General features: G+C 44.3%; 2 protein-coding genes across 6 annotated transcripts in view; both read right to left on the reverse strand.

The window, feature by feature from the left end:
- Positions 1-421: 421 nt before the first annotated feature.
- Positions 422-14,248, reverse strand: LOC111071338 (homeotic protein antennapedia). 4 transcript variants are annotated; one of them, XM_022362641.2, is made up of 5 exons: positions 14,032-14,248; positions 13,071-13,970; positions 12,875-12,913; positions 12,516-12,735; positions 422-1,529 (listed from the first exon to the last, which is right to left on the reverse strand). In XM_022362641.2, the coding sequence occupies exons 2-5, from the start codon at positions 13,728-13,730 to the stop codon at positions 1,279-1,281; spliced, it is 1,170 nt and encodes a 389-aa protein (XP_022218333.1). In that variant the 5' UTR covers positions 13,731-13,970; positions 14,032-14,248; the 3' UTR covers positions 422-1,278. The 4 variants fall into 4 exon arrangements, with proteins under 4 accessions (XP_022218333.1, XP_022218325.1, XP_041450886.1 ...); XM_022362633.2 differs by having other exon boundaries at positions 12,504-12,735; XM_041594952.1 differs by lacking the exon at positions 12,875-12,913.
- Position 14,249: 1 nt separating this feature from the next.
- The window catches only part of LOC121404747, a 100,709-nt gene continuing 87,521 nt past the window's right edge, over positions 14,250-27,437 (reverse strand). Inside the window, exon 2 of one of the 2 annotated variants that reach the window (XM_041594953.1) lies at positions 14,250-14,314. The gene's annotated coding sequence lies outside the window, so the exon portion shown is untranslated. The remainder of the gene's footprint in view (positions 14,315-27,437) is intronic. The other variant, XR_005968179.1, reaches the window with a different exon arrangement.

A 27,437-nucleotide genomic window follows, 5' to 3' on the forward strand; every position in this document is an offset into this window, starting at 1 on the left:
CTATATAGAAATCGTTCTGCATTCAAATGGGGACCCTCCTCTCTCTCTCTCTTTATCTTCCTCTAATATTGATCTACTTTACATGGGGTTTTCATTTATTTTTCATTTATTTATACATATTCTTTCTGTTCTCTTCGTTTCTGTAACAATATAAATTTCATTTTCATTTTTGCCAATATTCATAGTTTTTTTTTTTATTCATTTCGGTATACTTTATATCCTTTACGACCTAATTCGAGTTTTATTTTTTGCAAGAACTAAAAAATTGCACAAGAAATTAAAAAGAAAGCATACATAAAAACGAAATTAAAAGGTCTCTAAAATTTCCATTGGGAGAGAGACTTTCAAAAGTTCAAAAGTTGCCGAAAATATTTATACAAATTTTGTTTGGTTTTTTTTTAATATATTTTTTTTTGTTTTGTTTTTACTATAGTTTTTATTGTATATGTAAAACGTTTTTGTTTACTTTAAGCAACGTCTTTCCATTGGTTTTGGTATTTCTTTGTCTAAATCTGCAGACACTCCTCACTTAGGGGCAAAAGATCTTTATTATAGTTTTTCTTTCATCTATTTTTTATGGGGGGAAATGGATTTTGACGCCATTTTGGTTTTGTTTTTATTCTTTTTCGTTTTTTTTTTTTGTAATTTATTTTGCGCTAAGATTGCTACAAACATTGATTTAGTTTTAGGGTTTATTGGGGGGAGGGGTGTATATATAAGTTAATCGTACAGTTACTTATGACGCATAGAGCTAGTGTTATCGTGTATATAGTAGTACGTATATATGCTTCATATATAGATTTATTTTCATATAACTCCTTGCCTTTAGCTTTAGTTGGTATCATGTATAGTTATCCATAGGTATATGCATTATATTTAAATATAGCTTATTTAGATCTGAGGTCACATGAGTTGGTTTTGTTTGAGTTTTACGCTTTACTTGTATCATTTATCTTTTATCTTTATCTTTTATCTTTACGCCTATCCTTTCTCCATTTGCAATTCGTGTAAAATTAAATAATAAGTAGAAAATAATAACAATTAACTAAGTTGTAGGTATAGTTTTCTCTTCTCTTTTCTTTTCTTCTCTTTTTTAGGTTTCAACGGATTGGATTGGATTGGATAGATAGATACATGGGGTAGTAGATAGATAGTCCTCTGGGATCGAAGTAAATTCTGTTGTTGCGCTCTCCAAATAAACATAAATTGTATTTAGGATAGAAATTCATTTAATAGTGTGTAGTGTGTGTGTCCAATGCGATCTCTCTCTCTCTGTCTCTACTGCGGACTGTTGGGTGGCGTGATCTCATCGCCCTCTCCGCCCGATCCCGGTTCGCCCTTCGTCTTGTTCTCCTTCTTCCACTTCATGCGACGATTCTGGAACCAAATCTTGATCTGGCGCTCCGTCAGGCAGAGGGCGTGCGCAATCTCGATCCGTCGCCGACGCGTCAAGTACCGATTGAAATGGAACTCCTTCTCCAGCTCCAGTGTCTGGTAGCGTGTGTACGTCTGCCTTCCACGTTTGCGTTCTGTTGGTTCCAAAGAAACAAAAGGGGAAAAATATTCACAATTAAAATCAATGCAACGCTTCACTGGCCACCAAATGTACAACATCTACTATATATTTCTACAGATCCAAAATCCAACTACAATGCATACGAGTACGAGTACAACAACAAGAGCAGGCCAATATACATACATATCTACACATAATATACACATTTTTGTGTGTGTTCTTTTTGTTCTTTCTGTGCCCCAGAGCGGGTAGGAGATACGTGAGAAGGGGAACTGAATGGAACGCAAAACCACATGAAGTAAAGGCGCTCAGCGCTCAGGCCCAGGCGGAGGCTGATTAAAAGACAACCTTACCGAATTCGGATATTTGTACTTGTCAAAAAACGAACCAAAGAGGTCCGAGAGATGAGGGGCTGCCCTCCGTGGCGGCGGCCATCCCGATAGGAACTCTGGATTTAATTCTTTGGGTTTTACACTTCCTTTGGGTAGTGGGAATATGGGAACGATCTCGGATCTTGACGGAGGAGTAGCTCGGAAGATATTAGAGTAAATCTTGCAGAGAAGAACTATTTTTTGGTAGGTAAAATAATATTCCAATATTCTCCAAAATTCTCCACAATACCCCCACCAAGATATTCCCCTTTCTGCATTTTGTTCTTGTTAGGGCATCCATCTTTCGTTCTGTCTTAAATCCTGTTTCTCTGCTGGATTAAACCCTGGCGGAGATTTCATGGACATCAAGCGGCGAACGGACAAGGTAACTAATTATGGCCCCGATGCGGTCTCCGCTCCGCCTGACTGTCCCCTCGTCTGTTGGGTATCGCTGTCCGTAAACCAGAGAGGAGATATCATGGCAGTGATTCAGTCAAGTGCAGTTTCACCTTCAAACTTCTCTTCAGCCCCCCAATCCTCTTCGCCCACCGCTCTCTTTGTGTACGGTAGCCAGGGCACAACTGTAAAATAATTCGGCATAATTATGGGAGCTGCCCCCGATCCGTGCCCCTCCATGTACACCACTTGGAAAGCAACCGACCAAATGAGTTCGGCGCCTAATGACACTTACTATAATTATAATTTTGGTAATGACAAAAAAGAGCTACTGGCAGGAGGGAAAAATCATGAAAATGTAGGGGAGCGAAGGGAAAAATATGTCAAATATAATACGCAGCAAATATTATAATTGTCAATGGCCATTGCCATTGCCATAGTCTGGACAGCAGCCCCTACTGCTGCCTCCTCCCCCTACCCCACCTAATTGAAATGGTTTGGTAGCGTGTGAAGCCATTTTTTTTAGTGTTTTTTTTAGTTCGGGGTGGAGCGTAGGTTTTTCCTGAAAATGTTCGACCGGAAATTGAAAGGCGGCCACAGCAGCATTGGCATTGCGGTCGAACGGTCAAAAGACGTTGCCACGCCAAGCGGCAATCAGTGGAGAGACTTTTTGGAGTGCCTGCCTCCCCCGTGCCCCCTACCCATACCGGTTGAGAGGGAAGCATGGCGGGGGGGGGCGGGGACAATGCCTTAACTATTTTTTAATAACATCTTCAGCATTTGTCTTGCTCAACTCGCTCGACCAATGTTTTTTTTATTTTAATGTTCATCTCTGGCTCGAGGTCATTACATCATAAGCTCTTTTATACATATATATTTTTTTTCTACTCCTCCCCTCCCCCCACCCATCAGTTTTTGTGCGGCATCCATTAAGGCGCGCGAATCCAAATCGCATAGAACACAGGGGGGTGGTGGTGGCTGCGGGGGGACCGCTGTGGAGCGACACAGCGGTGGTCAGAGCGCGCTGCTACCTTCTTTTAAATGACACGACTGATGCCATGTCTATAACCCGAGGCATTCGCATTTAATCATCATCAGTTAGACGAGTCGCGGCTGTGGCAGCGGCAGCGGCAAAAGCTACAGAAAAAATCTTGAAAGATTTGTGGCAAAAAGCGTGCGTGGTCATCCCCCACGCCTCCACCACCACACCCCTTTGCCCCCACCACATTGCAGTCGGCCTAGAATCCACAGGGGGAAATCCAGCGAGTATTAGGAGCGGATTAAGAGCGGAATAAATGTGCTGGACTTTCACCCAGATGGTGACTAAAAGGGCAGGCAGGCTTTTTCATGGGCTACTACGAGATACTAAAGAGGAACCTACATATGGATATATCTTGAATTACAGATTGGACATACATACATATGTATATCTATAGCAAAAATGGAATACTTTTTCTGCCAAGAGTACCTTTTCCTTAATAAGTTTTTCCTAGCCATGCACCACTCCCAAGCCCATTTCCATTTACATTTTTACATTTACACCCATTTTTCCCTTCCCCCCCCCCTTTCACGTAACAGAAGAAGCTTTCGCAGATAATTAGCAGTACACCCCCCTAGCACCATGACCCCCATGGAGAGGCAGCTGCATGAGAGGGAAGGGCATGCATTGCAAATAAATGATTATTTTAATTGATGAAAACACCTACAAACATGCCTGAAAAGTCTGGATCTAGCTGAAGAGTGAGGCTACGAGTGGGATGGATAGTTAGTGAGGGGGGGGGTGGGTTGGGGCGAGGCGTTCTTTGGCAATTTATGAGCGGGCGCTCTCTGAAATTTGTTTTTAATGATGCCTTTGCACATTTCATGCAGCCATCACTCAGAAAACCAAGAGAAAGAGGAGCAGCAAGAGAAGAGCAGAGCGTGAGGAGAGGTAGAAGAGAACACAATGAAGAAATGATTGTTTTCCTTAGATACATTGGGGCGAGCTGCTCTTGATCGCGCGGTGGAACAGGAGCTCCGGATTGAGCGCTGAGAAATTATTATAAACGCATTAATGGCGCTTTCAAGAGGCGCTCGGTCGGGCGCTTGGAGTGGATCCAAGACGAGGGTTGTGGGGTATCACCAACAGAAATATAATAAAGGTGAAACAATTAATATGAAAAAAAAAGAGTAGCGATACATGTGGAGTGTGTACCCCTTGCCAGCCTACACCGTGCCACGCCCCATACTCCTAGTGCTATGGTTGAGTGGTGGTTGGACGGGGGCATTAATGCTTTTTGATATGAAAGCCGTATTGTAATTAAATTGCGATTAGGCCACCATTTTAACCATTTTACTCGTTTATTACACTCTGCTCTTGGGGCTGGCTCCATAATGGATTTTATTCCATTTCTTCTTCCCTCTCTCTCACACACTGTATAGTTGCTCTTTCTCCCTCTCACACACACACACACACAATAACATTAGAGTGCGAGTGTGTGTGTGTCGGTTAACGTTTAAAGGAAATCATTAAAATAATTGCCAACAACATTTTATGAAATTCGTTGAAGCAGGGCAAAAAAAAATTACAAAAACATTATTATTATTTAATAGCAGAGAAAAAATTCTATTTTATAATGCTTGCCATAAATTATTATATTGGCTGTGGCTGCCGTTTTTTTCGCATCCAAGCGGAACTAAAACAATGGACGGGAACGTGTGGTGCGCGGAAGGGCATGAAATGGGTTTAATTCCAAAAGAAGAAGCATCTTGAGCAGGTAGTGGGTGAGAGAGAGAGTGGGCAAGGCATATAATCTATAATTAGAATAGAGATTAAGTATGAGAGCAAGCTTCGACACTCTCTGAGTGCGATAAGCATTGCATTGCTGTTCTCAAGTACTGGCTAAACGAGACTGTTGCCATCCCATTGCAGCCTATGCCCGCGAGGGCATGCACATGAGCATACGCGGAGGGGGAAGAGTATTAATGCTTAAGATTATATAGACCAGGGGAATGACCTTACAGGTTCAGAGCCATTGGCATACATAAATAAATTATTTTGCACTGAAACAAATGCCGCAATGCAGCAAGTAACTCGTTTAGCCAGTACTTAGTTGTACGCGCTCTCTCCCTGAAACGAATTCAATACCTTTCAATACCAATACCGCTGTCGCTCTCTCAGGGCTCTGCTATTACTCTCTCTCTCCTATTCAATTGCTTTTGCATTTACGACACTTGCCCATGCAGTCTCTCTCCTGCTCGCGTACAACAACTGCAATTCCTTGTCATGCAAGTGCTTAATACAATGAGGTATTCTTGAAGTTATTTCTAGGTAACTTTTAATTGCACATTTATCAGCGAGGTTAAGGCTTCCCCCAGCCACGCCCCAAGCGGCTGCTGTCGCTGCTGCTGCACCTGGGTGGTCCCCACCCCTCGCGACCCTTCCATCCATCGCTCGTTTCTCACTTTGCCAAAAAGCTGCATGTCATGGATGCAAAAATGCATTTAGCTGTAAACAAAACGAAAAGCCAACGAGCAGGCAGGCAAGCGCAGGGGGCAAGCGAGGGGCACAACAACAACATCAACAACAACAAAAGCTCACATCAAATGCGAGTAAATGTTTTTTTAATTGCGGAAATTACAGACAAACGCGAGCCGCCGCTGGAAAATGATTATTATTTATGATCGTAAGTTGATAAATTTTTCACCAGACTGAAGAGTGTTCGTGTGTGGCATGACACACAGAGAAGGCGAGGTGAGGTGGGGCTGTGGCAGTGGCAGTGGCCGTTGATGTCACTCGCTGTTCTAAAGCTTCGCGTGGTGTTAAAACGCAAACTCATTCGATGACTAGCGGCTGATGCTGTTGGGGAGGGGGGAGTTGGCAGTGAAGACTGGAAGTGGGTGAGCTTTTTTCTGGCTAACAGAAAAGTTCTTCCCTTTTTTCTTTTTATTTTTTTTTTTTTTTTGATTGTTTTGCATATTTGACGTATTTTTCCCGTCGCAAAACTTTTCTGTGGTCCCATTCGACCTTTGGGGAAATAACGGAACAAAAAAAGGAGAGAGACAACCGGAATAAATATCCCAAAAAATCCTTCCGAGGTTTGATGTCTTTGACTGGTGGTCCCGGTCCCCCCCACAATTTCTCTCTTTTGGGTTTTTGTTTTTTTTTAATTAAGTCAAAGAATTTTTCGTAGAGGTAAGAGTTAGAGCCACAATTAAATATTGCCATTGACCAGTGGATCATTTGTTACCAGTTTTTTTGTTTTTTAATTTTCCATTTTTTTCTCCCTCATAATCTCAGGAGACTCTGGCTACATTTTTAATTTGGGACTTGTTAAGCACTTAAGAGGGTTAAAAATCGACAAAAGTTGACACTAAAAAAAATAACAAGAAAAAGGATCGCAGAGCAGTTGGTTTTTGGGGCTTATGAATGCATTCATTACGGGAAAGGAAACCCAATGGACATGTGCATGGTAGAGGTAGAGGGTAGAGGAAAGGGGACTTTAAACTTTATTTAGTTATCGCTTAAACAAAAGCAGAACCAGAAAGAAGGAAAGAGAACTATGCGGAGTCATTGGATTGTTCGTTTTCGTTGTTTTCTCCCGCATTCTCTACTATGTATGTTCCATTCCATTCCCCCATTTTGGATGCTACCATGGCTGCTACCCATGTCAAAATATTTGACAGCTGACTAAAACATGCTATGCCCGAGACTTTGGTAGAGTAGAGAGACAGGCGGCAGGGTAGCAGCAGGCCTTCACTCAAGCGGCAGTCGACGGAGCAGCAGCTCCTATCATATCCCTAAGCGAAAACCCGAAATTTCTCTCCCTCTGCCTCTCTCTATCTCGCATCACTCTCTCTCTCTCTCTCTTTCGCACTAACTGCTAACTGAGCAACGCTTCCATCATGGTAGTGGTAGGCGGCGGCGTGGCGTGGCGTGGCAGCCATTGAAACATGTGGCCTGACATTGATGACGATGACGGGGGTTGGAGAAGGGCAGGTTTGAGGATGATGTCCCCCGCTTTTGGTAGCAAAGCTTTCAATTGGTGGTAAGGGTAATGACAACTATAATGAAAGGATATTATGGAAAACACTTGCAGTCTGTCAGATAACTCAAAGCAGACTGAAAATTAATATTTATTAAATGGAAGGATATTTTCAGATGTTTTCCCCATCATAAAGATGGTTTTCGCTGCATTTCGAATAGTTTTAAGCTGGAAATCTTTCTAAATCCATGGAGCTGGTGGCGCGTCTGTTCCAAGCAGAGGCTCAAGATGATGCCGGACCACAAGAGACACAGCGAGAAAAATCCGAAAGCGGGGGAGGCTGACTGCCCACCAGGGTGGGGAGGAGGGATCTTCCTCACTTCATTGCTGCATGAATAATATTCGTAATTTGTCAAAAAGGTTGGCCAAATCCCAAAATACAAAAACAGAAAGAGAAAACCAGAAACAGAAACACAAGATGGGGGAAAAAAATGGAAATGGAAACCGAAAAATACAGCGCGAGCGCTGCGATTGAGCCACAACCAACATCCACCGGAACAAACTGACCCGGCCCCAAAGGAGGGCCCCCCTCAAAGGACCTTTGGCGAGCTGTTGCCATTATTTCACGCTTCTCAGCTGCTGGCCACAAGAGCAGGGGCCGGGAATGGGCCTGGGGGCTGGGCCAGAGGAAAAGCGAAATAAAACCGAAATTTCCTCTTCGCATTTGCAGCGCTTTATTAAACTTTTCTCGCCTCTCTCTCTCTCTCGATGTTTGTGTGTGGTTGGGGAGGGGGGAAGGGAGATCCCCAAAGTTCCTGTGTCATTTTTTTTCGGTCTTCACGTTGCTCAAATTTTTTGACAGAAACTGTCAGTGGGAGGGGCGGAGAAGGACTGAGGGATGAGGGTTTTATTCTAGAAGTTTTTTCCTCTCTTATTTTTGGAAAAAAATCTTCACGCATTTGGCAAATTATCTTTTGATCCGACTGCTTAAATTGCCCCCCAGGAAAAAGAAAAAAATATATCTATATATATATATATGTATTCCGAGGAAAATGCGTTAACACAATTTCACTTTTGGAAAGCTGAAAAGGAAGGCTCCTGCGTGGCTGTGTGGCTGCGTGGTCGCGAAGCTGAAAGCTGATGCCGATGCCAGCCCCAGCGTGGACACATCTAAGCCATGGCAATCGTCTGCCTAAGTAGTTGTCCACCTCTCACCCCTCATAGCTGTCTCTTTCCTTGCCTCTCAACCTGTCCCTGTGCTCCTCTCCCTCGCTGTAGCTGTCTCTCTGCCTGTCTCTTTTCTCTCTCTCTCTCTTTTGCTGCCATCGAAAAGTAGTTTGCGCGCAAATCCTCAAGTTAAGCAAAACTCTTCAGGACATTAAGTGCAGCGCCAACAGACAACAAAGTCCAGAAGTTTTTTTTTCTCCCCCACACCATCGTTGTCCTCCTGTCTCTCTCTCTCTCTCTCTTTTGCTCCTCTTTGTTTCTGCTGCTGCTGGCAACTGCCAAACGGATGATGGGCCGGGATCAACGTTTTACCCAAAAGCCAGGGCGAGAAAACTTTTCTACAGCCATCCAGCAGCAGCAAGCAGCAGCCAACGAACGTGCAACTTTTTGGCTACGAAGGAAGTTCTTTTCATTGTCTTACCCCCACTGACAGGTTGAAGGTCCTTCCCCCTGTCCCCTCCATCCCTAACTTTGGGGTGGGGCAACTGTCGCTTATAATGCGCACAATGAAGTGCACTTTTCATACTCGAAAGGAATTGAAAAGTTCTTGGCGGAAAAGTCTGCCCTTTTCTCTCTGTTTCTTTTCCACTCAGAAAGTGGCATTTCTATTTTGTATTTTGGTAAATACATTTAAACGGAGAGAGAGAGAGGGAGATTTACCAATAAATAAGTGTGAATGGCAATGAATAAATGTGAATTCCAATCATAAATTCATTTATGCGCCCTTTCCTTGGGGCAGCCAGCAGAAGGCGCAACAAATAAAACTCTTTCCCAGTGGAGAAATGTAGAAACACTTGTTGCAAATATTTGTTGACTGTCGCTTAAATTTATGACCCCAAAAACGTTTGGGCCACGAAAAGAGTCGACGGCAAGCAGCAGCAGGCAGCCCAGGCAGACGGGCAGCATCATCCATGGGGGCAGAGCACAGGATTAGGTGGTGGTGGTGGTGGCAAACGGCAGACTGCAGCAAGTTTTCCTTCTGCAAATTATCAAATAGAAGAGGGACAAAAAAGGAAGAACAGGAATCGGTTTGAAACTTGGTAAATATCAAAACAACATTAACGCAACATCCCAAGGAGAGTGCCAAGGGGGGTGGGGGGAGGCTGGGATTTGGTCAGAGAGGTGGCACTTCATTGTGGCACTCGGGGCAGGCAGCCTGGACACCAGACCATGAGTAACAACTTAATTGAAACCGAGTTTCGTCTTTCCTTCTCTCCCTTTTTGGTTTCCATTGTGGACATTGTCTGTGGGGTTCTCGCTTTTCTTTGGGGTCGTCTCTTCTTCGCCTTGCCCCGTCACGATCGGAACCTTTGTGCCGCTTTTTGTTGTTGCTGTTGCAACCTAATGCAACGCTTGAAATATGTCCAGGCGTTAAGTGGTTACAATCGGTGTGTTGGTACAGTGGAAAGTAAGAACACGGCGGGATTTGTATGGATATTTTATAGTAGATGAATCCCAGAATATAATGGGCTAGAGAGATTATGTATTTACAAGTTTTTGGCACAGATAAATACGTAATGTAATAATGGATATTTATGGCAATTGAATATTTAAATATAGGTTGAATGTATTGGAATTTACCACTAATAAGCCCCGTAATCAACAAAAACTGACGTCAACTTGGGCCAGATTCTAGAGAAGATCTTGGGAAAGAACCAATAAGAAATTCAAGAGGATTTACAAAAGAAAATCTTAAAGAACATCCTAGAAAAAAAACGCTATAGAAGGTCATGGCGAAGAGAGACTTGTCCATTACCTAACGATGCTTTGCAAATAAAGTTCTTGTACGATCTTCCACTATTTCCTTTAACATTATCTAACATTGATGGATGTTTTAATAAACAAATCTTAGAAAGTCCTGCAAAAATACCTGCCTTACCGTTCCTTAATTTACAAAAATTCAAAGCAGCTAACAGCATAAATATTTCTTGCGTTTTTTGGTCCCACTGTCTCCTCTATTTATGGGCTATGCAAAATGCAGGGAAACAGTGATGCATGGGCAGAGGCGGAGGCAGAGGCCAGGGACACTGTCGAGCAAAAAAAGATACCTAAGCAGAAATAAACTCGTATGCATTTAATCATCGTAACTTAAGCTTCGGGGATCATGTTGTGGCACAGTGAGAATGCCCCAGCCGCTGCAGCCGCCGCGGGAGACGCCGCCGCGACCAGAGCCAAAAAAAAAACCACTTGAGAGTCGGACTCCAAGCTGCAACTCCAGGCTTTAATTCTCCCCCCAGGCCCATCCCCTGCTCTGGCTGCTGCTTCATTTTTAATAAAGAAAAGAAGCAAAAAGGTAAAAAAAAAGACAAGAGAGGAAAAGGAAAAACTTCATGTCACCGTGGCGTGTGTTTTTTTTTTAGGCGCGTTCTTTTTATTTATTCTCTTGCTGCCGCCACAAAAGGAGGAGTGGTGTTGTAAGGAGCAGGGAGGCTGCAGCAGGAGCGGGGGGATTAAGAAGGGGACAGAGTGGCCAGGTCGGGTACTGCGGATTGCGGACTGCGACCACTGCGATGGCGGTGCTATGAATGGAGGAGCCCAGAGCTGGATCTCTGGAGCTCTCGGAGCCTCGGCGTGTTCTGGAGATTAATAAATTGATGGCATCCATTGCACATAACGTGTAACTAATGGCGCTCATCAATTCTGCTTTACATCTCAATCTGGCTTTGGCGCAAAAAAAAGCAACGCCAACAACAACGCAACACAGAAAAAACCACAACAACAGCAGCGAAAAATACACCAAGGAGCAGCAGCAGCAGCAGGAGGACGAAACAGGCCGCAAAAGCTCCACCAGATTCCAGTAATGACGCGCGGCCAGGGTCCAGGGCCAGTCACCGGAGGATAAGGACACAGCGAAAGAAAGGACCAAACACTTGAGAAACAGCGAGAGGACGGCTGTTCACTTTCACCCAGGGAAACAGGGGAAAGTGAAAATGGTATTCTATATTTAGAAAAGAGTCTTCTGCTACCAGGAAATCGAATCGGAAACCAACCTCTCCCCCCATTTATGCAACGCGCATCCTTTTGAAACTGAAACTAAAACTAAAACCGAACCACATGGTTTCCTCCTCCTGTCTCCTTCCTCCGCTCTATTTTCGGGGGATTAGTTACGGATCTTTGGCATCTTTTGGCACAAACCTTTTTCTTTCGCTTTCTATTGTCAATTTGCATTAGGCGAGAGGACCGCCTTCTGTGTTCGGATCGAACGAACTCTGCACTGTCCTGTCCTGTGTAGTCCTGTGTGTGCACCTCTTCCGCAAAAACCTCTTTTCACATTCATCGATTTTTGGGATTTGGGAAATTTGCAAAAATTGAGGCGAATGTCAGGTATCGAAGAGCCAGCAGGCGACGCGACTCGTCTCCTCATTGCAGATGGATTACGCCTAATGTCGAGCAATTGGCCAAGGCAATAAAGTGAAATCACCCGGACGTGTCAAGGTCGTCGAAACGTGAATACACAAGCAGACACACAAGACAGAGAGGATACATAAGAGGGTGACAGAAGGTAGAGACTTGGTTTAAAACGCAAGTAGAGTGAAATTTGCATTGAAATTCGCTTAGACCTTGCAATATTTATGCATTCTAGCAGCTTATGTAAATTTTGAAGATTATTAGAATATAAATATTAGTTGAAAATAATTTTAAAGATTTTTCCAAATTTTTTAAAGGCATTTTGTATGTGTTTCCATTTTCAGAAATTCAAATTTCCCGCGTATTCTGCTTGAGCATTGATCGGCACACAAGCAGTGCAAGCATCGCACTGCTTTATAGTATGCTGCTTAATGAAAGCAGTTTCATGTTAAGTGGAGTGGTACGCAAGCAGGTTCGCTGTTAAACTTCCTTTGAGCTGAAAACTTATATTAATTAATATAGAATTGAATTCCTTTGCTCTTGTTGTTGTATGCACGACTACTACTAATTGGAGCTACTAAAATCTAATACAACGGGGGTGACTAAACTACATTCAACCCACTACTATAAGAAGAAGAAAAATTCCACTTAATACGTTTCGTGGAATTATCGATCACTTTCCTTGACACTTACCAAACTGACTTCGCATCCAGGGATACAGTGGTGACGGCATCCCCGAGGATTGCGAATTCGGATTTTGGGATGGCGGTGTATGTTGGCCCGATAAATGGCCCTGATGCATCTGTGGCGGCCCCTGGCCCTGGTGCATCATCGCCTGTGGTGGGGCCCCCACAGGTGGTACGCCCGTCTGCTGTTGTCCGTACATTCCCATATTGTGATGGTTTTGATGGACCTAAATGAAGAATTAAAGTTAAATGTAAATACTTGATGGGTTACAGAGAGAGAGAGCATTCAACCAGCCACCATTTATGAGGGGGGTATTGTTAAATGAGAGATGGCGGGATGGCGCAGCATTCAGTGGGGGGTCTTACCTCTGTAACATCGGGAACTCCAACATCCGTGTAACCCAACTGTTTGGTTGATTGAAAGCAGCATGAGAAAGATGGGAAAAGGCATTGAGTATTGGGTTATAAGCAGGAGAGTAAGATCACAGAACAAAGCAATTAGAACCCTTCGACCCTTAAGTTATCCACCCCAAATCTACCCTTAAAGAAGTTCCATTCTCACCTGCGCCTGCGGATGTCCCATGTGATGGGGCAGCGACATTTGTGCATTCATATGATGGCCCGTCATCTGATCCACCAGTGGGGGAGAGCCACCCTCGGGCACCATGCCCAGACCCACGCCCACAGCCGCCTGCAGCTTGCAACTGGCATAGACGACAGGCTGTTGCTGTTGTTGCTGCTGCTGCTGTTGTTGGGGATGTGTCACCTGTTGCGTCACTTGTGGCAGTTGTTGTAGCTGCTGCTGCTGCTGTTGCTGCTGTGGGGTCTGCTGCTGCTGCTGTGGGGTCTGTGTCTGCTGTTGGGGCTGCTGCTGCTGGGCCACCAGTTGTCCACCGCTGGGCAGGCCATTGGTCTGTGCCTGTGGCATCACGCCACCCACCTGACTGGAGGGACTGTCCGGGCGGGAGTAGCCCTGATGCTGCTGCTGCTGCTGTTGATCCATGCCCTGGCCGTTGTAGTAGGGCATGCGATCGTAGGGCGGGAAGCGCGGGTAGGGCATATTGCCCTGATGATTTGGATTCTGGCTGTAGTGATGCATCTGCTGGGCATCGAGATCGGTGACGCCATTGCCCGGATAGTGGCCATGGTGCATATCGGCGCCCATGTACGAGTTGGTGAAGTACGACGTCATGCTTTCACAGTTATTTGTACTCATCGTCATTGTGGCGGCGGTGGCGGCGGCAACTGCGGCTGCTTCTGCTGCTGCTGCTACTTCTGCTGCTTCCGTGGTGAAACGTGACTGCGAACGTGCGAACGTTCGGATGATCGGTTATCGGTTATTGGTTATCGGTTGTTTTATCGGTGACTACTCCTGCTTAGTGGCTAGTGACTAATCTCCTGCTGCTCCTTTTACTGTTCCTTCCTTGTGCTTTTAGCTACTTTTCCTTATATACAAAGTAAACTGAAACAAAGAAAACCTGATTTAGCATTTATCGATAATTATCGATAGTTCGATTACTCACCTAATTAACCCTTCCTTTTTGAACACTTAAGTACAATGTACAGTTGCGTCTCTCTTAAACGTTACGTTACGTTACGTCACGTTACGTTACGTGTGTAGTGGTGTGAGGTATAAAATGATTTCCCGCGTTTTGTTTTTCCGCTCTCTGTTCCTCTGTTTGTTGCTGTCTTGGCCAAAATAACCGTCTATTGATTTGGTGTTTTTTGTTTGTTTGTTTGTTTGTTGGTTGATCCTTAAATAGCCTTATCCTCTAATTGGTATTCCTCAATTTTGATTTTGAAACTCTGCAAAAGAGGAAGAGAATGAGGAAAGTTGCGTTATAGCTCGTGTTCGTGTTCCTTGTTCAAAGTTTTGGCTTAAAATGAAGATCGAAGAGGCTGCTTTTCGGGGTTCTTCTTACATATGTTCTTCAAGCATGTGCGCTTCTCTTTCGCTGACAAATTGTTTATTGCATGCTTCGACAAGTTCTTAAAAATATGTCACCGAATCTCATTCAGATCGAAAGGGTTGGGGGTAACTAATGGAGGGGGTGTGTGTGTGGTTGTTGTGCCTCAAATTGTGCTTTAAAGTTTCCGACTATTTAATTATAGCGAAACAGTAAGTAAGGGGAGTTTCTGTTAATAGAGTTGCCACTCTCATGATTATCATTGAAAGTGCTACCTCTCTGCACTGTTTGAATTCTGTTCCATTATTTTAGAATTAAATATTTCGAATTATCGCAGATTTATGCACATTTTCAGAGTTACCACACTCCATAAACAAATACAAATTCCATTCAACTCCTCTGGCAACTCTGTCCACCCCTGCAATCATCTCTGTGGCCCTCAAATCACACAAACCAAACTTAAGCTGACATTTCTGCAGCGTTTCCCTATCCAATTCAGAACTTTGGTAATCCCCAAACAGTGAGCAAACCCCCTCCCCCTCCCTGTTATGTAACTCCCTCTCTTTGGCTTGACAAGCTGACAACATTCATTGAATTTATGAATATGAAATCAATTGTGTTATCCCCTTTTGACCTGACATCCTTCCGGTCAAAGTGATTTAATTTCCGGGCTCATTATCACGAGTCTCTGACCTCATAAATCAAACAGAAAAACCCCCACACACACACACACACAGAGCCATACAAACATTGCAGAGACAGAGAAAGACAGAGAGAGGGAGAGGGACACACGTTACATGCCAAGTCATGCATATGCAATGCATGTCTCGGTCCTCTGTCTCTGTCCTTTTGCCTTTTTGGGGGCTCTGTCTGGATGATGGTGACAACCCTGCCGAAAAACCAAACTAACTAACGGTAACTTGTTGTCGGAAATGAAACTTTCCCCGAACTTTCCCCCAACAATGGGTGGAAACAGCAACAGCAACAACAACGCAGTGCAAACAAAAAGAAGCGAGGAAAACTTTAAAATATTTCAGGCTTGCATTATTCCATATCCCATTCTACATTCCCCTCTTTCCCTCCGGTTTCCTTTCACCATTTGCATTGTGTGCGTTTCCCTTTCTCTCCTGTCCTCTGCCTTTGGCATTTGCCTTTTGTTAACGAAATAATTTTCTTTGCCTCTCTCCGACTTGCTGCCAAAGCCAAAAGCTTCCCTTTCAATTACACATTTCCCAATGATGGCGATTGAAGTTGCCAGGGGGATGAGCAGGAGCAGGAGCAGGAAATGGAGGAGGACCTGAAACAGAAGCAAAAGGAGCGGCAGGAGGAACGGGAGGAGGCCATGGCGCGAAAGGACAATGGCAGCCAGCGGAAGGAAGCGTGTGTCTGTGTGTGTGTGTCGAGTGGGCGGCGGGGGAGTGGGCCAAAACGGATGCTGGCAAATCGCTGGACTGTGCCCCCGATCTCCACTGCCTACGCGGAATCATGCCATATCACCAGACATGGGCCGAAGTGGAGCAGGAGGTGGACCTTTGGGGTAGGCAAAGAAACTCACTCAAGCACAAGCGAGATGATAATAATGTCTGATGTGTGTTTTGTCTGTTCTTCCTGTCGCTGTTTGTTGTTGTTGTTGCTGCTTTTGGTTTCGTTGTTTTGTGGCATGCACCAGCGGGTGTGGGGTTATAGTATATATGATTTATGTTTGTCTGATGTGATTTATTCAAGCGAAGAAAATGCTCAAATTTGATTTGCAATAAAAGATTTCACACCACCGACTTTAATTGCAAAATGCTTTGTGCATTGAAGCTAGACAGAGTATTGATTTTTGATTGCAGGCAGAGATTATTCTATTCTTCGTGCTTCTAGCCCTGCCCGCTCACGTACACGTGTGTGTGCCGACCACTCATCTATATACATATTTATGTGGTCTAGTGGGATAAGTCAAGTCGTTCTATCCAGGGTCCCTCGGTTCAAACGCTGGGCTGGATTACCTTTTTTTCTAAAGAAATTCTTTTTATTTGCGCCATTTTGGAATAAATGCTGCATTCGAAGCGTGCACGGACTTTCTTTTTTTTTTCTTAAACAAATCTTTTTTTTCACAGTTTTACAGTAAAAATTACATTTTAAAATTGTTTTGATTTTTTTTTTAATTTTATTTGAACCTCGCGCCTAAGGTGGCGCCCTTTGTGGCCCTTTCTGGAACTACTCACACTAGCAGCGCCTTTTGACGAATGTCAAATACATGTCAATCACATGTCAATTATACACACGCACACAGCCTGAAAGTATGCAGCAACTATTGGATTGTACCAAAGCGCCATCTAGTTGCTAAAGCGGGAACTGTCACTGTACAGTGGGCATAATCTGCTAGGAGTGACATGAAATTTTGTGGAAAAAATATTTGCGCATGGAATTAACGATTTTCCCACTCATCACTGATCCCCACTGTAATTATTTACTCATTAAATTAGAGGTTTTAGAGCCTCTAATAGATATAGATTGGTTTGCTAGATGCCACAGCATGCAGTCTCGGTTGGTTTTAAAAGCTCTAGTACTATGGCTAGATATTTGGTTGAATTCACTGCTCAAACTCATTTTACTCAAAGAAAGTGTTACAGTTTTTGAAAGTTTATTAAATATGTGATATATCTGCATTCGAAAAATTTAAGATTTCCCTTGGTTTAGTCCCTTTATTTCACCCCTGCATATGATCATTTCAGATTGTCATCCAATTTGAAATTTGCTTAAATTCTTTAAATATTTTTCTACCACCTTCATCCCACTGTGGCACTGCTCGTGCACTTAGCGGAGACAACAACCATAGTTTTAAGCCCAGCCCACTTACGCACACACACACACACAGCACAAACACACAGACTGCGCATGGCATATGGGGCGTCAATCCCGTTACCAGTTTTAAGCCACACACAGCGACCGACAACTGATTGCGAAAAATAAGACAACCAGAAAACCGGACTACAAGTAGGAAAAGACCAATCCATCACACGGTTAGCACTCTCTCCCTCACACAGACTCCATCTCTTTCTCATCATCTCTCACACTCTGAAATTGGAGTTAATGAGAACATCATTCCGCCGTTCTACTCCCACGCATGCGCTGTCTCTGTCTCGCCTACAGAGCGGTGTGTGAAGTGAAATGAAATGAAATGAATGACTTCTTTCTTCAGCCATCAACTGCAGCCATTTTGATTTACGACTGCGACTGCGTTGCGCTGTCATTGTCGACGGCGACGCCAACGCCGCTGCAGCAACCTCTGCTTCCTCTAGCTGTTTCTCTTTCTCACCCTCTTTATAGGCATGGCCGCCCCCGCGCCGCTGCGCCGCTGTTAGAAGAAGGCGTCGCTTGTCAACTGTCAGTTCTACTTCTTGTTTGATACCCTTTTTTGCAGGGTTTTATGGTTCTACCTATTATTAGGGAATGATTTCCGTTTCGATCATTTCTCATATGTTTTCCAAAAAAAATATCGCTAAAACAAATAGTTATTGTAAGAGAACCCAGTCTAAGATAGTCCACCGAAACACTAGACATTCATGTTAGGAATGGCTCCTCAAGGGTATCAAAACTCCGACTGCCAAGGCTAGCCTTCCTTTTGCTATACCAATTGTTGTCGGCATCATCAGAAGAAGGGCGGCGGCAGGCAGCCGCAGCAAAGAACTAAAAGAAGATGAGGCTGAGGCTGAGGCTGGCTTCAACGGTAAACCAAAACTCAGTTAGTGCGTCTTCTTGTCTTATCGCCAGGTGGGAAAGAGAGCCAGGGATAGAGGAGGGCAGGGCTGGCGGTTGGGTTTCCTCTGTGTGTGTCTCTCAATTAAACCCAAGTTGGAGAAAAACGTTCTGCTCGGCTGCCCGCCGCGACCGCCGCTGGCAGCTTAAATTGCTGTTTTGCATTTTATTTAAATAATAATTGGCTTGACTAACTTTTCGCAGGGGCAGGGTGGCGGTGGGGTGGGGCTTCCGAGAGGAGGAAGAAGGCGTACCTTAAACAAGGTGGAAGGTGTTCCAGAATACCAAATCAGGGGAAATCACCAACCAACCAACACACACACCTCACATCAGATGCCAGACTTTGTAGTGGAAATGTGGAAATTTAATTAGAGGAACGGCTTGAAAATAAACTAAGGAAAATTACCCAAGATATAATTGGAAAGAATTCTCGGAAAATAAAGATACATACAAGAAAATAACTATAATTAATTGCACAACAAACAGCACACATGAATTTTAGCCACAAAGTTATATTCCTCTCTATCAACTAATTCCTATCTCTAATATAATAATCCCAATTATAATCTCCTAAATCTTTAATTCGCGTACATTCGTGATCGCAGGAATCTCCACTCATTTCTTACATTTCTCCTTTAACCGCTAACCAAATGACCTTGAAATACACCGCTTACCCAATCCTCTCTGTCTCTCTTTTCCGCAGAATATATTTCAATAATCACAAAACTGAAGAACAAGTAAATGCCGAAGAAGAGACTAAAGCACGTGCTCAAGGGGGTCCCGAAAAATGCCAGAAGAGTTTATTGTGCCATCAACTAAAAGAGCAAATAAAATTTTATTACCACTATAAATTTCCAGGGCACTTGAAGAAGCGCACCAAAAACAGAGGCCACAACAAAAATGTAAAAAAACACAAGCCCAACAAAAATAATGCAGAGCCGTAGGCAGGAAATGTTTTAGAGGGATTGGTTCTAAAAATTCTAGAATTTCAAGCAAAGGTTTTTGCTTTTATTACTTGCTTCTTTTATGGCACGGGGGTTTGAACTCCCTCCTTGGACAGTCCCCGTCTCTGGATAGCTACGCCTCTGGTCTGCGGGTTCTCTCTTTGCAGCTTTGCCGTGAGGATAAGCCCACGCAAGACAGGGACGCCACTGCGACGAAGAGGCGACCAAAGAGAAGAGCGGCAAAGGGACGAAATGACGAAGAGAGGTAAACGGGCCATGCATTTTTCTCACATTTATCTTGCGTTCGGTTCGAGTGCTGCGTTTTATTGCGATTGGAAATTGAGCTTGTCAACGCGGCAGCGCGGGGCAACGCTTGGCTAGTCACTTGCCTCAAGAACGTTGGCAGAGGGGCAAGGGGCCGACAGTGGCAGGCTTAAGGAATGAGAAGACAGCTGGTCTGCTGGGTTTTGGGCGCGGACTTGGACTCTGTTTCCCTCCAGATAATAAAAATGTCAGGCACAGGCGCAGGACTTCCCTTCCCTTCGTCGCAACCAAACTTCATTTGTATTCGTTCAGAGTTTTTGCATTTGAATTTTTGGGCATATGATCCTTGAAAAGGGAATTTTCCTGATGCATTTAATTGGCGCATATTTAGCATTTACTAATGGACATGAGGCACAGTGTGAAGGCACCTGCCCCTGCCTGCTCCCAGACAGACCACAAGGCAGGCAGTCCAAAGACTCCTCACTCAATCCAATGGGAATACAAACAGGGGAAAACATACATGTACATCAGGGGTAGGGGGGAGGGGAGCAGTACTTGTGGCAGCAACAGACAGTAAACACACACAGAAATGGACAATGACAAGAGCCTGATAATAAATCTAATTGACACATTTGCAATGGTTGACTCCCCGTCTCGGCCAATCCCCAATGGGGCATAAGACATCCACTTTGAGATGGAAAAGATCTTCAGGAGATGTGAGTGCTTCTTGCAATTAAAAACTAAAATGAGGCACAGCCAGAGATACTTATTATGCCACAAATAAACAAACAAACCAACAAACAAGCAGGAAAAAAAAGAGCAGTTGAACAACAACAAACATTGACAATCTACACGCACACACAATACATAAATTGTTTTGTCGATCATATCGAATCATCGATCAATCGTATTTTACCTCCAACCAGCGATCGATCGATGGATGGGGTTGATGGTTGATCGGCCAACCTGCCGTGATAACACCACAGGACCTCGAACCACTGCTGTCTGCTGCTGTCCACACTCCACTCCACTCCATTCCACTACCGACTGCACTCTGAGACTCTGAGATGCTGCTGCCACATCCATCCATGTTGGACTTCATCTGTTGCCATTGATTGGCAGGCAGCAGGAGAGCTTTGCTTTGGGGCAAAAACGGAGCACACAAACACACATACACACACACATAAACAGACATTTGCTAGTGGAAATTGATTGGCAAAATGAAACATGGCCAACACATTGGGGTTCATGTTTGTAATGGGGAAAAATGCCTTCATTACAAGGCGAAATGCGTAAAACGCAAGCCACGCATGCGCATTGAAATCCAGAAATCCAGAAATCCAGAAACCCAGACGGTTCTTGTTGCAACCAGATGCAGCAGAGACACCACAGCCTCCTCTTCTCTCACGCACCATCCGGTGGCACGCAATCCTCCTGTTTGCAAGAACATCCACAACATTATCTACGTTTGTCACTTGGTTTCTTGTTAAGTGCAAATGCAGCTCAGGCTCAGGCTGAGTCTGAGGCTGAAGCTCTTTCTTGTATATCGTACGATATATTGTGGCCACAATTGAATTGTTAAGTGGCCTGCCTGCCTGCCTGCCTTCCTCGTTGACTTCGTTGTGCCTTTGGGTTGCGTGTGAAAATTATAATTTCCTGACCAGGTTCCACGACGACCCCAACAGCAGCAGCAGCAGCAACAAAAAAATAAAAGAAAACCCCCGAACGAAGCCGCTGAAATGTTGTCAACAATTTGCAAAGGTTTTTATGTGTGTTTCTCTAGCAATCAACGACGCGTAGAAACATTCAGACTGGAAGGTAATTAAATTTCATTTAATGGCCCAAACAAAACAGCAACAAACAACCTTCCACAAGGAAGGGAAATTTGTTGCGCTTAGAGAGCCATAAATAATGCCTTTTGGTAGTGGAAAAAACATGGTCAAAAAAGTGAAATTAGTTAGTTTTGGATTGGAGCCAAGTGGAGCTCAAAAGGTTAATTGTTGTCCACTAAAATTCAGTTTCTCTTTAGCTCAGTTTTCAGGGGAAATCCTGTCTAGAACCTGTCTCAAGACTGCCCTCTGTGCGCGTCTTTTGGGTTCAGCTGAAAGTCAGCGGGCGGCCAGAGGTGAAAGTTGTTAGCAATTGTTGCATAAGAAAAACGCATAGCAACATCCTGCAACATCCCGATGATGCAACGCAGGTACTAACCATAAAACGTAGACAATTGCTGGGACCTCCTCGACCTGCCGCTTAGGAACAGAACCAGAAATAGAGCAATTAACCTTGCCTACGTGCTCGTCGTTTTTGGACCATCCATGGCCAACTCAGGTCCTCTGGCAGACGCGTTTGTCATTTGTTTAATTGCCTGTTAGTGTCTGCGATTATCAGGGCTAGATTCGAAGGGAATGAAGAGTGGGATATATATATATATAGGGGTTTCCCTTTCATCAATTGCCTGCTCCAAATGTCACTGGAGTCAGCACGTAAATGTGGTTCAACTTTAATTGAAGGCCCAAAAAAACGTTAATTAATTTATTATCAAGCAATCGAAGAAACGTTTTATCGATTTCAGGCAAAGACGTGTGATAAAACTTATCATTCATCTATTAAGAGCGGGGGCGTTTGTTTCGAAGGACTTCCCAATTGGAAATGGAAAGTTTTATGGAAAAAGATTTAATAGAAAAATCGCCATAAATGTTCGAAAAATCGATATATCTTAGATTAATCGATGAACTGTTAACCTCAAAACAGAGATGAAAAGTTTTCATTCATCTTTGTATCCCTCAGTTTTATCGCTCAGTTGTAACCTCCTTTCGATTATCTTCTGTCGCATTAGCAATGTCATCTTCATCTGCCGCCGCCATGTGCTCCCCATTTTCCCGGCTTTTATTTACTTATTCAAATCGTTGGGACTACGACTACCCTCGACACACTCCCCGCCCTCTCCGGCGTTTCCTTGGGACAGCATTCAACTTTGCCGCCTGACACTTTTCTGACAGCGACAAAAACTTTTGTTCTATTTTCCGCAACAGAGAAACAGAAGCCAGGGACAGAGACAGCGAGAGCGAGACAAACCCTCCGAAAGCCAACATTGCAAAAATGCTAAAACAAAAGGCTGGAAAAAATCTAAATATACATATTCGTACAATATATGTATGTATAAGAGATCTCTCTGGTTCAGGGGGCCATCCCACCCCCCACTTTCGTGGCGAATGTCATGACAGGCTCAGTGACTTCGGGAGACCCTGGGACGGGACCAACTGAATTGCTGACTAACAGCCTGTCGCGAAATATGAGTCCATTTCAGCAAAAGAGATACCCAGAAGCAGAGACTGGAAGCTACAGTGGGGATTCGATATAGGAAACGAAGGATATTCATTGTGGGAGAGAGAAGTACCCAGGAAGAGGTTCTTTTATATTCCTCATTTTCCCTCAAAAGAGGTAGAGTTCTAATCGTTCCTTTAGGTTCCATTGAGAGAATGCTGATGCTGATTAAATTCCCAATAAATTCCCCCTTTATTGTGTGCTCACTGTACCTGCTGAAAGGGCTATAGGCTACGGAGGCTATGGGCTCTTTTTTTGCAGTGACAATGATGATGTTGGCCCCATGGCCTGGGGCTTGGGGTAATCCCCCGTCTTACTGTTTGGCCCTGTGCTGCTGCTCCACTGTGCTGCTGCGCACGTGCTTAAATACTTTTGGCATTACCATCCATCCCAGCAACACCAACGCCCACTGTATTTTTCCGCCACTCTCTTTGCGGCACGGAAAAGTCTTCAGGATGTGACACAAAATGCCGCCGCGCCATCGTCCGTGGGGCTGCTGTCATCATTGTCTGCTTTAAAGATTACACAAAATATTTGTAAAAATACAAAACAGAACAAGCTACCGCCGAACGAGGGGGGGAGAGGGGTGAGCCGGCGGAAGAATGTGGGTGGGTGGGGATGTGGGCTGTGGAAAAGAAATAAACTCTTAGCTTTACAAAAATAACAACAGCCAGAGGGGCAGACGGAGAGAAAAATCAAAGAAGAAAAAAAGCCAAAGGAACAAAAAAAACGAGCAGAGAAATACACAAAAATATTTACAAAATATTTTCCACTTCAACGAAATGGAAAACGCGACCGCCCGAGCGCTGCCAGCCCCCCACACCCACCACCCTCTCCCCAGAGACAGTGGCACCTTCCGAGGCGCCCGCTGTGGAACGGAACCCCCCCGCCCTCTCTCATCGGTGCGCCACTGCATTCCCCTGTCGATCTTCCTCTTACGGTGCATTCCCTTGTAGATTCCCTCCCGCCTACTGCATTCCCCCCCATATTTCCAACCATCTGCTGTCTCTATGTCCCTCTCCCTCCTTCTTTGCTGCATAGCGGCTGTCTCTCTATATTCCTCTCCCTCCCACTCTATGCTTCAGTTGCCTTGGCTTTTGTCTGCTCCTCCTACTCCTCCTCCTCCTCCTATCCTCTTCCGCTTCCCCCTCCGCACCTCTTTGAACGTCGCTGCGTCTGGCAATGGCTCGTTGGCGCTGCTGCCTTCACTCCCTCTCTTTCCCACACACTGCTGCCTTCTCTCAAAGTTTCTGTTTCTGTCTTTAGCGCGTCGACGTTGACTTCGGCGCCGGCTGCCAACAAGCGTAAAATGCCTTTGGGAGCGAGCAACAACAACTGCGGCAGAGCAGCAGCGAATGCAACGGGAACTGCACATGGCAACAACAAAGCCAAGGAGAGAGGAAGAGCAGAGTGCGCCGGCAGAGCAGAGGCAGAGCAACAACTACAAAAGCTAACTGAACTTGACTGAGAAATCAACAGCAGAGGCAGAGGCAAAAGCAGCAGCAGAAGCAGCAGCCGAAGCAAGCGATTCGGAAGAGCCGAAGCTTTGGATGCACTTTTCGCTCTCCCTGACGAACAGCTTCACAAAACAATGCAACCCACTTAGAACCAGAGAGTATACAAAAAGGAAGCAAGAAGATTTTTTTGTTCGCACAAAATACGACAAAATGCTTCATCAAACAAACGAAAGTTGAGCAAATTATATAAAAGATGGATCACACCATCACCCATATATCTGTATCTGTATCTGTGTGTGTGTGCGCCTGAATGTGAACAATTTTTCGTAGCTCTTTTTCTTAATTGGCGAAACGAGTTTTTAATTGATTTTCTTTTTTTCCACGTAGCGGAGGCTGCCACGCGCTGTGACCCACAAAAGTGAAAACAAAAATTGTTTAAACTTGCGAGAGTGTGGAGTGAAAAATCAAGCGAAAATGTAAGAAAATTTTCTGGGAAAATTAAACAATTTCCAAGTGTGCTTTAGCTTTAAATGGAGAGCCACACCGAATGGAAAAGCCTATTAGATCATCCGCAACTGAATTAAAAGCCAACTATCCGTAACCTTTTGAACTTTTCCTTAGTGGGGAGAAACTTGCACAAACAACAGTTAAAAAAGTAATTTTTCCCTTAACCAAAACTTAATGCTCATCCAACGTTAATCCCCTCCACTCATTGGACCCCTGGGAGGTGCCTCCTGTGTCCTGTGTGCTCCATGATATGATAATTATATGGCGCCACACAAAATGGAGAAAAACGAGTGACGCGCGGGGGGAAAATGGAAAATGTGAAATTCATTTTCATTTGCGGTGGCGAAACTTCAACGCGACGGCAGCGGCGGCGACCACTCAAAATATGAAATGGAAAATGTGTGAATATTTCAGAGCTCCCTCCTCCTGGCGGGCGGCACATGTGGCAGGCAGCAGAGGCAACAGCAACAGCAGCAACAACAACAACGAGGCATGTCAATGTTAATTTAGTCACACAAAAAAAGAAGGAAAGGAAGGAGAATGAAACAATTCCATTGGGTATTGTTAGGGCCAAAAAGCAACCACCTACTCAGCCAGAAACCACCTCCCAAACCCTGCCACCTCCTCCCCTCTTTTCCCTCCTCCTGTTAGCCTGATTTCCACATGTGGCTCTGTGTCAACTTTTCATGAAATTAGTTGGCAACATGACGAGCTGCCAGGGAAATGTCGCCAAAGCCGCTGCCGCTGCCGCCGCCAACGAGCACACACGCCCATTAGAGTGGGGAGGTGGCGGTAGAATGGAGTTTTGAGGGTGGGGCTCTCTCTGGTGCTGGTGCTGGTGCAGCTGACACCTTGGTCCCAAAGTAGTTTTCGCTGTTTGTTTGGGAACCAGAAACCGAGGTCCATTGGGGATTACGAGTACGAATGTTCCTGCCTCGTACACGTGTTGCAACACCACAGCAACGCGCAACGCAACGCACCACAGCAGAGCAGAGCAGAGCAGCGTTGGCGTTGGGCTCTGTCTGCTAATTAAAAAATTTCCCTCATTTCATCAAGCGAGCCTGCCACCCCACCCATTTAGTCGTCTAATTATTACAAATGGGCGAAAAGCAGCAGCAACAAAAAAAAACACAGCCGAAAAAGAGTGCACAGCACAGAGGGAGTTTTCATGAAAATGCACTCACAAATTCATTTAAGTAATTAAATGGTCAGCCCGAAAGTGTAGAAAAACAACTTCAACCCAATGAAAATGTGGCTAAGAAACAGTGGCAGAAGGGATACAAGGGATTTCACTTCTTAGAAAGGTTAAAAATTCATTTAAAAATTGCAAAAGTGCTAAGAATTGTTTGAAAATTATTCTAAAAAAGGTTTAAAATATATAAAATTATTTAAAATGAAACAATTTCAAAGGAAAATCGAGTTTCTAATTGATTCTTATTCGTTTTTAAAATCAGAATAATATTTGAAGCAACTTTCATTGGTCTAAATTCTTTAAAAATTAAAAAAATACACGATATTTCTTTAAATGGTTTAAATTCTTTCAAACATTTTTAAGACTCTTAAATTCAATCCCATATAATCCAAAATATTTCTCAAATATTTCTGTGACAAATTCCTAATTTTCCTGCACCACTGTGTGACGCCAATCACTTTATTTCCATTGGAGAACTTTTGCCGTGTTGTTGTCTCGAGAAAATCTGTTTTTCCTGCCGTGACAAACACTAACTACTTTGGCCCCCTCCTTCACTCGCCCCCTAACTAGCTCCCTCAATTTCCTGGCAATCCAAAAACACTACCGAAGTATTCTGTTTAATCGATAAAAACATTTCAACTGCAATTTGGCTATCGCTTAGTGCGAACATTTAGCCAGGAAGTAGCAGTGGAGGCAAAACTACTTTTAGATACAACATCCAGCCCCCGCCCGCACACACAGATACAGTTACAATCCAATGGAGGGAAAAGATAGGCAGATAAATCTAACAGAGGGCGAAGAGATACAACCAACAGCAGCAGCAGAGATTTCGCTTCCATTCTGTCCTCTGTTTCCTCTAGGGAGTATTATACACAGACACACACAAGTCGAAGGGAAAATCGAATATTAGATGGATTTAAACACGTGTGTGTGTGTGTGTTCCCTGTGTTTCCATATCCGAAACGACGCAACAAGCTAAGATTTGAGGCACAGAGGCAGAATATGAGCCACAACCAGAGGCAACATTTCAGGCAGAAACAGCAGCCACCAAAAGCCATATTTGAGTCAGAATATGAGCTACAAAAAAGTCAGAAACAGAGCCTGAGTGACCAGGCCGTCAACCGATAAGGTTAGTCCAGTTTCAGCTTCAGGAGGTCCTTCCTCCTGTTTCATCTCCTGTCCAGCTGTCCATTCGACAGAAAGAAAAAAATACTGGCAGGAGTAGGAGCAGCAAAAATGGCATTAGAACATCGTAATCGCAGGAGGCACAACCGACCAACCGACCAAAAACCGGGTGGATTTTTCCTCAATTTTTCGTTACATGGCGGCGGCGACGACGACGAAAAACCACCCCCCGACAGGAATATACCCCATTTCTATGCATGTGTGTGTGTGTGTGTCTATGGGGTGGTTTTTCATTTGCCTTGGAAATTTATTCCACATCTCACACACAGTTAGTTATTGAAGTTTTTCCTCCTTTCGCTTACCCGAAAAAGGCGAAAATTGTGCACTCATTTAATTAGATTTGTTGCCGGAAAAAGTTACTCTATGAATTAGCATGAAAAGCGCCTTGGAATGAGATCCTTACCT

Source organism: Drosophila obscura, unplaced genomic scaffold, assembly GCF_018151105.1.
Source record: "Drosophila obscura isolate BZ-5 IFL unplaced genomic scaffold, ASM1815110v1 contig_4, whole genome shotgun sequence".
Taxonomy (NCBI): Eukaryota; Metazoa; Arthropoda; class Insecta; order Diptera; family Drosophilidae; genus Drosophila; species Drosophila obscura.

What these genes read in the sequence shown, in the direction of transcription:
- LOC111071338 (XM_022362633.2), bottom strand. Translation starts at nt 13,730, where the DNA reads ATGACGATGAGTACAAATAACTGTGAAAGCATGACGTCGTACTTCACC. An exon ending in TGGGACATCCGCAGGCGCAG is followed by an intron (nt 12,914 to 13,070) that starts GTGAGAATGGAA and finishes TCAACCAAACAG; the next exon opens with TTGGGTTACACGGATGTTGG. An exon ending in GAGTTCCCGATGTTACAGAG is followed by an intron (nt 12,736 to 12,874) that starts GTAAGACCCCCC and finishes TTCTTCATTTAG; the next exon opens with GTCCATCAAAACCATCACAA.